This window comes from Hippoglossus hippoglossus, chromosome 23 (assembly GCF_009819705.1).
Source record: "Hippoglossus hippoglossus isolate fHipHip1 chromosome 23, fHipHip1.pri, whole genome shotgun sequence".
In the NCBI taxonomy this organism is placed as follows: domain Eukaryota; kingdom Metazoa; phylum Chordata; class Actinopteri; order Pleuronectiformes; family Pleuronectidae; genus Hippoglossus; species Hippoglossus hippoglossus.
In genome coordinates this window covers 5,125,393-5,135,650 of record NC_047173.1, presented here as the reverse complement: position 1 = coordinate 5,135,650, position 10,258 = coordinate 5,125,393, and the positions used below count along the sequence as shown (strand labels likewise).

General features: G+C 41.1%; 2 protein-coding genes across 4 annotated transcripts; one reads left to right on the top strand and one right to left on the bottom strand.

The window, feature by feature from the left end:
- Positions 1 to 190: 190 nt before the first annotated feature.
- On the bottom strand, positions 191 to 6,806 carry osgep (O-sialoglycoprotein endopeptidase). Of its 2 annotated transcripts, none has more exons than XM_034578825.1 (12): positions 6,654 to 6,806; positions 5,677 to 5,796; positions 5,446 to 5,565; positions 4,707 to 4,882; positions 4,493 to 4,588; positions 4,342 to 4,391; positions 4,120 to 4,198; positions 3,936 to 4,001; positions 3,299 to 3,389; positions 2,345 to 2,420; positions 1,430 to 1,528; positions 191 to 679 (listed from the first exon to the last, which is right to left on the bottom strand). In XM_034578825.1, the coding sequence occupies exons 2-12, from the start codon at positions 5,789 to 5,791 to the stop codon at positions 640 to 642; spliced, it is 1,008 nt and encodes a 335-aa protein (XP_034434716.1). In that variant the 5' UTR covers positions 5,792 to 5,796; positions 6,654 to 6,806; the 3' UTR covers positions 191 to 639. The 2 variants fall into 2 exon arrangements, with proteins under 2 accessions (XP_034434716.1, XP_034434717.1); XM_034578826.1 differs by having other exon boundaries at positions 274 to 679; positions 5,677 to 5,793; positions 6,654 to 6,803.
- Positions 6,807 to 7,000: 194 nt separating this feature from the next.
- On the top strand, positions 7,001 to 10,202 carry apex1 (APEX nuclease (multifunctional DNA repair enzyme) 1). 2 transcript variants are annotated; one of them, XM_034578823.1, is made up of 5 exons: positions 7,001 to 7,089; positions 8,382 to 8,519; positions 8,656 to 8,819; positions 8,934 to 9,126; positions 9,299 to 10,202. In XM_034578823.1, the coding sequence occupies exons 2-5, from the start codon at positions 8,453 to 8,455 to the stop codon at positions 9,811 to 9,813; spliced, it is 939 nt and encodes a 312-aa protein (XP_034434714.1). In that variant the 5' UTR covers positions 7,001 to 7,089; positions 8,382 to 8,452; the 3' UTR covers positions 9,814 to 10,202. The 2 variants fall into 2 exon arrangements, with proteins under 2 accessions (XP_034434714.1, XP_034434715.1); XM_034578824.1 differs by having other exon boundaries at positions 7,042 to 7,083.
- Positions 10,203 to 10,258: the final 56 nt, after the last annotated feature.

Sequence of the window (10,258 nt, the reverse complement as noted above, 5' to 3'; positions counted from 1 at the left end):
ATGCCGATGGGGGGCGTGGGTGAAGTGTTTGAGTCCACAAAACACTTTGAGTATCACGGGTAAACAGTGAGTCTGACATAATAAAACATCATGCCTCCATACTGCTCGTGTGGTGTCATCCAAGTGTCCGCAAGCCCAGACATTTACACCACAGGAGCAGTATGGGGACATGTTTCTTCTGTTTTATTACGATTGACTTCAATTGTATTGGGATCTAACAAAGTTTACTCCTGAAACTCCAAGTGTTTTGTGGACTCAAACGGCATAGGGGTGAGTAGATAAATGGATTTTCATTTATGGATGAACTATCGCATCAATGGTAAAGCTGGAAATCCATTTAGTGTTAAATCCCATGTAAAAGAAATCTACCTTCCCTGAATACAAATCCCTAACCACCTTTTATAAAAAGACTCAGTAACAGATGGGCAATAATTCTTATTAGGATCAGTTCAATGTTGGTTTGGTCTTTTCATTGGATTTGTTCACAAGAAAACAAAGACTTGTCCTTTAAACAAGTGAAGTGGAAGCCATTCGATGTTTGGCCTAATTTGACTGAGTAGCTCTTCATGTCAAATGCAGCAGAGTTGGAGTGTGTTCAGGTGCCAGCTCCACTGCAGCAACATGTCTCTAGTCCATCAGTCAGTCTCTCCACGTCACCTCCACTTCATCTGTTCTGTACCTACAACAGGAGAAATGAAAGAATCATTCAACTGTTTGAACAAGCAGCTCTTCTTTCTAACTAAGGGGAATATGACTTCAGCTGATAAACAGTGATAAAGCTCTGTGGGGTCTGGAGAATAAATAATCTTCACTTGCTGGCTATGCATCGTCATACGATTTTTATAAGCATTTTTATGCCTTACTATACTATGACTTTTATTTACGCCTTGCTAAATGCTAAATGCTAAAGAAGAAGTATAGCAAGGCATGAAAATGCCGTAGTATAGTAAGGTATAAACCCACCACATTACAGTAAGGCTTTACTTTAAAATGGTCTATTTATATAGTGCTTTTCTAGCCTAGATGACCACTCAAAGCACTTTACAGTACTATGAAGTTTTCATGCCTTAATATAAGTTTAATTACAAAATACAGAATAGTTATTTAGAATAAACAATATATTGCTTGTATATCTAAAATGAAATAAAATAAAACATGTCTTTGATGTGTGACTTTCTTTTCTTTTTAATCAATGGCTGTTCTCTATCACTGAGGTAAACATGACTTCAGGTAAGTGTGGTAGCACCAAATGGTCTGATGGGGCCGAGCAGATATGTCTTCTATTAACAGTGGGACTCTGTCATTTGAATCCAGTTCTATGACGAATATGCTAGATCATCATATCACAAGGATTGCTGTCGCTTCCAGAAGGACAAAGCTGAAGACACTTGATACAGGTGAACGAAAGAAACAGTAATGTGGAGTCTACCTTTGTGTTATCCATGAGTCTTCCAGCTCCGTCACCTGACCGGACCTGAACATCTCCCAGCCAGCTTGAGCAATCATTGCTCCGTTGTCTATGCAGAATCTGAGGCAAAAGGTGAATAGTGAGTCATCTGGACTGAATCTTGAACACTGTGTTACTGGCAGACTGAGATCTCTACTTATTTTAGGAATTCAGCAGTAAGGGGATGATGATTAATGTTTCACATTATGTTCATATTTACTTTACAAAATGACCATACCAGTGGTTCAGCCTGTTTAGTACAAATCCTATACACTTTACATTATTTACAATTTTATGACGCATGCCATTGTTTTTTTAAGGATGATTTAATTATTCTAAAATCAACATGTAAAGAGTTGCAACCTGTTTCTGATGAGTCTCATGTCTGATTGTATTTTTCTAACTTTGACTGTGCAGTAATGTATTGTAGACTGTGTTCTTGTACATTATTATCACAGAATTTAAAAACTTTGACTACAATAAAAGCAGACATGCTGATTGTGATGTACAGCCCTACTTTAATTATTTGAGCAAAAGAAATAGCAGCCTGGGAGGAGTAAGCAAAGCATAAATCAGAAACACAGCATGTACTTACATGCATGGGTGATTTAAGGGAACTAACATTTGTGCTGGGTGTGCTTCTTACATTCAGAGAGAATTTGACTTTTGTAACAATGGAAAAGCTGTAACAGCATTTGCACCACCCACACTACAAGAATTCAGTTGGAGGGCGTGTTGGATTTGAGCATCCTGGTGATTCAGCAGGCGTGAAGTTTGCCACTTAAGAGACTAGTTTAAGCTTCAGTCCAGGTATTTCCAGCCTGGTTGAATCTGAAGCAAACTGTAATTTTACACTAAATGAAAGTGAAGGTGCTGTGCGTGGACGGACTGGTTTACCGTTCATCTGTGGCAAACAGCTTCGCTCCTCGCTCCTGACACATCACCCCCATCATCTCCTGCAGACGCATGTTACCTGCAGAGTTGACAGCAGCTGTGATTCTCTACACAGGCTGGACTCAACGTCATAAACACAGATCAAATCATGTGGTCAATAAACTACTGTGAGGCTTAAATGATTCTCCTCAACATGAATTACAGGAATATGTTTTAATCAATTATGGGATTAGCCTTTTAGGTATTGATACATTCACATTTCAGACATTGACTAATACATATAAACCAAGAGCAAGGCAGCACTATTCAAGTTAATAAGAGGTCAAATTATCACACTGCATTTCACCAGCAGTAAATGTTAAACCTGTTTATTTGGTGATGAAGGTTAAGGTCAGAGAGCTCAGCCAGGAGATATAAATAAAATCAGTGATCATTTCTTTTAATGGGTTGGTATTCCATATCCATGTTTGGTGATCTTTTTTTTCTAGACAGGAGGAATTGTGTGTGCTGATGTGCCTGCACAGTTTGATGATTATCAGGAATACAATTATTTCTGTCCCTATCCAATTTCTCTCTGTAGTTTTGCACAGAAAAAAATGGATAAGCTTGTTCCTTTAAAAGGCAAAACCAACTCTTACACTCACCCGTGTGATTTAAATGCATTTCCCAACTGGAGGAAGTGAATAATAAAGTCGTGTACACAGTCTCTCAGGCTTCTCTGTTGTACTTTTGTCTCTGTATGACTGATAAACTCTATAAACAAAAGCTCACTCTTTTACACTTGAGGACATTTCCTGTTCATATTTTAAGGTTACTGAGACGTTTCACCTTGAAAGATAACAGACTAAACAAAGACGGACCCAGAAGTACAAAGGACACCAACAATGTGTATTTCAACAGGCATTACGTTTGTTGGATAGGGGTTTTATTTTAAGAATCCTTTTCTGTTGTACTTACAGCCAACCCCCCCGACGATGAGGACCTCTTGGGAGCCGCAGTGAGCCATGGCCCTCTCTGTGATCTCCACCAGCATGGCGAAGAGTGTCTCCTGTAAGAGGAGCCGATGAGGATTAGAGCTGCAAACATTGGTTGATCAATGAGTCAACCAATAGAAAAGTAATGATGATTTTTGATAAAGGGCTATCAGTGCATTCATTTTCTTTAAATGTCAAGTTGCTCAAATGCGAGAATGTGATTCTTTTCTTTGTCAAACATAGCTGATTATCTTTAGGTTTTGGATTGTTGTTCGGACAAAACAAAAGACATTGGAATGGGTCAACTAGGGTTTTTTCTGACATATACACAAAACAGGTGGTAAATAATAAATAATTGAGAAAATAATCAATTAACCAGATATCTCAAGATCAATATAGAGTAAGCTTTTAAGAATTCTTGGTATTACCACTGAGTTGTTTGAAGTTTTGTGTTTTTTGTCAACAATTAACACAATAACAAGAATAAAAGCCTTTAACCTCACTACTGACTTTTACAAATAGTTTGAAATATCTATTGAACTGACTAAGCTACGGTGATACACCAAACAGGAAAGCACTATACTAAGAGACTGATTGGGTGTGTGGTCGATCCATTGTACCTGCAGTGAAAAACACAGGTCCTCTGCTGTACACTGACCAGAGCTCAGCATCTTATTAGCAGCATCCTATCAAAGAAAGACTAATTATGAAGATGAAGTAATAGACATCAAATTGTATCATTGTGCCGATTTAACATCTACACCGTGTCAGACTCGGAAGATTAAATCACAAATTCCTGCTCACCTCAATGTAGGATGAAATCCCAGAAAATGAGACGTCCATTCCTTTAACAGTATATGGCAGCTCCACATAGTGACTCCCTCTAACAACATGAACAAAATAGCTAAATTAAGTCATGTTAAAAGAAAATTAAGCACACAATACGTTCCCATGTATCTCAGAGGAGCTGCTTCGTGGCAAACAGCAGCAGATAATGTGTAATTCTATTTGTAAACCACCACTCACTTTTTGGCCATCTGCTCTATGTTGTAGCCTGGACTGGGGTCATTGGAAATCTAAGGTGAGAAAGAGTTTAACATAATAGTATTAATACACATCTTTCAGACACAGTAAAAGGCAAAAAGCTGCTTCAATTAGGATAAATAATGACACCAACCTTTATAACTCTGGCGAACCTGTCCAAACAGTTTCCAATTGCAATGTCGATGGTCTCCCCAAATATCCTGTACCGCCGCTCTGAGTACGCAATAACCTGCACAGGAAGAAATGGACGAAAGTATTCAATAATAATTCATTAAATTATGTCTGTGTAATACAGTTTCAGGACAGCAGTTTTTCCTTCTTAACGAGACCCACAAAAACAAACCAACCTGTGTGTTCCCCCCACTAACGTAGAGCACAGTGGGGTTGTCGGATTTGGTGATGAGTCGACCCATCTCAATGTGTCCGATACAGTGGTTGACACCGAGCAGCGGTTTCCCCCAAAGCTGTGCGACTGTACGAGCCACCAGAGCCACCGTAACCAAGGGGGCACCCATACCAGGACCTGAGCGAGAAGAACAACAAGAGGTAGGTCTTTCACTAGGGGTGAAAAGGCCAGACAGTCTTTGCTTGAGAGAGAACATGACACCAGCCTGTCAGTTTGCTGATTAGTGGTAAATACTGTATGTTTGGCAAGGAAGCCAAAATAAACTTCTAAATAAAGCCTGAAGTTCAACACGCAAAGACTGAAAAACTGCACAGAACAGCCTCTGTTTACATCAAGGACAATCTAACATTGTCAGGTTAATACTGTAAACCCACATGGGGGTTTGACCAGTGGTCAAGATGTGAAGGTTTTCAAAGATAGAAAACATGCAGAGCTGGATTTGTGTACAACACACTATGATTTAGTAGATATCTAGAATTATTCCTTTGATGCATTTATGATTTGTTAAGAAATGCTGTCTTGAGTTTTAATTTTGAAGTCAACATAACTGAGATACCACTGCTTCAGTGAAATGTAGATGATGTGGAAAAAATAAACACACACACACACACACACACACACACACACACACACACACACACACACACACACACACACACACAGTATTGTCCTTATGTTACCTTTGGTGTACGCCACCCCGTCGATGTCTGCAGGCTTGAGCCCTGCTTGTTCCAGGGCCTCCTTCAGGACAGTCAGTATGATGGCCCGGTGGTGCCTGGCCGTGTCGCTCGGCATGAATCCTGATTGGTAAGATAACATTCTGTCACTTTCACATGCAGGACTTTGAAGACGTTGTCATACCACTGGTGATGAGATGGTGGCATTAGTATTACAACAGAAATCGGACTCACCTTGACCAGGAGGTGTGATGTAAGTGCGTCGAGGATTGGAAAGAACTTCTCCATCCCGGATGATTCCTATGCCGATCTTATTGGCACTGCCCTCAAACCCAATTATTACAGTCATGGCTGCTGAAAAAAAAAAGAGAGAGAGAATATCAAAGTGCAGTGAAGACTGATGTTTGCTGTCTCGGAAGCACAGAAGCCAACAGGTTAAGTGCAACAGACGTATTATGTCTGATAACTTTCTCATTAATAAATCTCTTTCGCAAGCCCATGTCTGACAAGGAATAAAACAGGAAGAGCTTGCTATGATAACAACATTTTAATACTAATACACAATTATGAGAAATGATATATTGATTTATATCCATAATTAGCATGAGAAATGTCACATTATTATTACTTTTAAGTTTAAAGACTGATGTTTTCTCCTGTGGGATAAACAGCTAAACATTCTAAATATCTGAGGTGGATTAGTTACACCTCCTCACTGTGCTTGCACCATACATAAGGTTTATATCAACATATACTTAGCTTCTCTTAAAACGCTATTAAACTAATACATTTATTCATAGTGTCGTATTGCCCAGCCCTCCTGCAATGACTGCTTTCTGTGCAATAGTAAAATTAAAATATAATAATAAACCTCTGACACCATTTTAATCTAACAATGTTCACATTTCATTTGCCAACACTAACCTATAATGATTTCCCCTGACAGGAATGGGCTTCCAGGTGAATTATGTGAGTGTGTATTTTTAGTCTGTAAATTGTAAGTAAGCATACAAACATTAAACAATATTACAAATAAGTCAAATTTATTACTGAATTAGCTAAAACCACCATGTAACATAGGCTACAAACTGTCCATGTTTAGCAAAACCAAAATAAAACCACCTGTGTAGCTGCTATGCTAGCAGGGACAACACACCGTTTCCCTACAACTAGCTTAGCTTAACGCGGTGTAGAATAAGAAGCAGGTATACCTGGCTTGTTAACTTCCTTCTGTGGCTCACATGAATCCAACTTGGTGTCAGATAAACTTTAAATCCGCTTCTTTCACTGCTGCTTCTTCTTCCTACAACCAAACTCCTCCATGTAGCCTCGAAGGACCCTCCCACCGACGGCTGCTGAGCTCGCCTCATCGAAAGAAACTGAATTTCCCCCCTCAGAAACATGTCAGGATAATATTCTGTGTCTAAACAACTATTATTTCATATATTTTTGCAACTTTTATTGCGGGTTTTGAAGTTGTAAATAAAAAATGTGGCGATTTAGTTTCATGATTTCTATCAGGCATGTGTTCAGGCAGCCACTTACTACAGCAGGCACGTGGTGAGAAGTCTCTGCTGCTTTGTGTGTGTGTGTTTGGGGGAGTGACTGATTGGCACCGCTCTTTGCATCCTGCTGCCAAAAGTACAAGTAAGATTATTTGCATCTTATTTTCCAGAAACAAAAACACTAGCTGAACTTCACTGAGCCGTGTTTACATTGACCGGCGAATCGGATATGTGCAGTGGAGGCGGCGGGTCTGCTCAGGCTGCATTGATTCTCTGTGCAGGCCGTCTGCTGCTGCTGCTGCTGCTCTGGGCTCTTTGTCACAGAGCAGCAGCAGCAGCTAGCATTAGCTTAGCTTTCCATTCAACTTCCTGTGTGCAACACAGAGAAGAATGAGCTCAGATTTAGCTTCTGTGGCCGGTGGGGTTCTGCACACGTGCTGCTGCTCTGCACACCCACCCGATCAGAGACACAGCCTGTGTGTTGCATTGAGTGAGTTTGACTGTGAGCTCCTGCACAGAGAGGAGCTCCATCAGACGTCGAGCTTCTGACCTCCTAGAGGCCGACACTGGTGCACACATCCCAGTTCTCCCACTTTTCTGTATGTAGATATTTAAATGGAACTGTATGGAGATAATTGCAAAAAAAAAAGAGTAAAACATTATCAAGATTTCAGTAAAAAAAAAACTCAAAGTTAGAAACAGATCTATCAGCTTCTTTTGGCTCATTGCAGATAATACTGTTGGCTATGTTGACTGATAAGTAATAATACATTGAAGTACAATATATATATTCATTTATACATATTCAGTTCTTTTATAACAAAGTTTAAGGAATCATTAAATATGTATAATAACTGTTACGTGAAGTCTATCAGCCCATACTAATTGTCTTGTTTTTACACTGTATATATATTTTTCTATATTTTGTATACTCCTTACACTTTATTATTATCCTTACACTTAAGTACTACATGTTACTTATTACTTACTGATGCCTTTTTCTGACTCTTGCCGCTGGAATATTGACAATGTCCCCATTGTGGGACTAATAGAGGATTATCTCATTTTATCTTACTGTCCATTCAGATTGAGTGAAAGCATCTGTCACCAAATTCTAAATCAATCATTTGTCAATTTTTCCCCCCCTCAATCAATGTTATGTAAAGTGTTTATAAACAAAGTTCCCAGAGTCCACAGTGATTTCCTGAAAATGCTTGTTTTGACTGACCAACAGAACTCTAAGAATATCTATTGAAAATTATGTTTTCAGCAAACGTTTCCATTGACAAACATCTAACGGTTACATTTTCTATCGAGTTATTAATCTTATTCTGCACAGTATGTTCTACTGGCGGAGTCTTGTCGTTTATGGCATTTAATACTGAACACTTTTAGATGACTATATCACTTAACTCCCTTTCCTGTTTTTTCCAGCGGCGTGTGTGCTGTTGTGTGTGCGTGTTGTGTGTCTGCGAGGTGTGTTTGCCACCAGAGCGAGTTCAAGCATGAAAAGAGGCAAGAAGGCAGAGGAGGAGGCGGCTACAGCAGACGGGGAGACTGAAACCAGCTCTAGTACGTCAGCGCACATTAACATGCATCCAAAAACATATTGTTCATTACATTTGTTATTTATTCAAAGCTACTGTACATCTCTGACCCCCGACCTTGGCCAATTCCATTATGACGTGTCCTGTCTTCCACCTCACAGCCCCTCCGAAGAAAGCAAAGAAGGGTAAGGAACCAGAGGCACCGATACTGTACGATGATCCTCCTGACAAAATGACCAGCAAGGATGGACGGGACGCCAACATGAAGATCACCTCCTGGAATGTGGACGGACTGAGGGCCTGGGTGAAAAAGAAGGGCCTGGATGTGAGTTTGCAGTGACCCTGAGAAACAGGAGCTAGTTTCCAGGCTGTAGAAGAGCTGAGACAAATGTGTAAGTGTGTGCGTTTAATGTTTAACATCTGTGTTCTTCTTTCCCAGTGGGTGCGTGAGGAGGCTCCAGATGTTTTGTGCCTGCAAGAGACAAAGTGTGCGACGAAGGATCTCCCAGCCGACATCACCTCGATGCCCGAGTACCCGCACAAGTACTGGGCTGCCTCAGAGGAAAAGGGGGGTTACAGCGGGGTGGGCATGCTCTGCAAGACTGAACCCATCAAAGTGACCTATGGCATCGGTGAGTTGTGGTTTTAGATATTGGTCTAACTGCACAGAGTTTATCCTGTGCAGTGATTTGTTCTACATCTCCACTGTGAACACAAACTTAGAACATCAATTACTAAACTGAATATTTTTGGTCAATTATTTGCCTTCAGTTGTTGAGTGAACCTCCTCTGTCTCCTCCCCAGGCAAAGAGGAGCACGACAAGGAGGGCCGCGTCATCACTGCCGAGTTCTCCAACTTCTACCTGGTGACCGTCTATGTGCCAAACTCCGGCAGAGGGCTTGTGCGCCTCGATTACCGCAAAACCTGGGACGTGGACTTCCAGTCGTACCTGAGCGAGCTCGACATGCAAAAGTCCGTGGTGCTGTGCGGCGACCTCAACGTCGCACACCAGGAGATCGACCTGAAGAACCCCAAGGGCAACAAGAAGAGCGCAGGCTTCACCCCCGAAGAGCGCGAGGGCTTGAGCCAGCTGCTGGAGGCCGGTTTCACCGACAGCTTCCGCGAGCTCTACCCTGAGCAGACCAACGCCTACAGCTTCTGGACCTACATGATGAACTCCCGCTCCAAGAACGTGGGCTGGAGGCTCGATTACTTTTTGTTGTCGTCGTCCCTGCTGCCAGGCCTGTGCGACAGCAAGATCCGCAACCAGGCGATGGGAAGCGACCACTGCCCCATCACTCTGCACATCGTTGTGTAGGTCACTGTGTGGGCAGTGGGTGGGGGGGGGTCACTTGTCTTACCTCTCCTGCACACATCTGGCACAAACATCCCATCAGTGAAGTGCAGCCTGATCTCATTCATTCAGTATTGTCAGCACTGCAGGAATTTTGTCATTTACTCTTTTTCACATGAAAGTTTTATCTAATCTTGTAAAACCGTCTCAGTGGGGCCTCTGTGTGTACTACTGCTGATCTGAGACAAGCCCATGTTTCCTCACTGTTACTGTTTGAAAATCAACAACTGCCATCAAGAGAAAATGTATTTTGTTGTAGCACAAAAAGATTTAAAGCTTCCTTTCCAACCTGTTTTGAATTTTCTGTTGTAGAACTAGACCCGCTTCTCAATAAAGACTGAATTTATGTAGAACCTTCTTCTGTTTATTATTTGAAGATTTTGAGTCAATTAACACTGATGTTACATCT

Excerpts from the sequence above, each read along its gene's own strand:
- osgep (XM_034578825.1), bottom strand. The coding sequence starts at position 5,791 with ATGACTGTAATAATTGGGTTTGAGGGCAGTGCCAATAAGATCGGCATA. Across the intron at positions 4,199-4,341 it reads ATAGAGCAGATGGCCAAAAA|AGGGAGTCACTATGTGGAGC; the intron begins GTGAGTGGTGGT and ends TCATGTTGTTAG. Across the intron at positions 4,002-4,119 it reads GGATTTCATCCTACATTGAG|GATGCTGCTAATAAGATGCT; the intron begins GTGAGCAGGAAT and ends TTTCTTTGATAG.
- apex1 (XM_034578823.1), top strand. The coding sequence starts at position 8,453 with ATGAAAAGAGGCAAGAAGGCAGAGGAGGAGGCGGCTACAGCAGACGGG. Across the intron at positions 8,520-8,655 it reads GGAGACTGAAACCAGCTCTA|CCCCTCCGAAGAAAGCAAAG; the intron begins GTACGTCAGCGC and ends TCCACCTCACAG. Across the intron at positions 9,127-9,298 it reads CAAAGTGACCTATGGCATCG|GCAAAGAGGAGCACGACAAG; the intron begins GTGAGTTGTGGT and ends TCTCCTCCCCAG.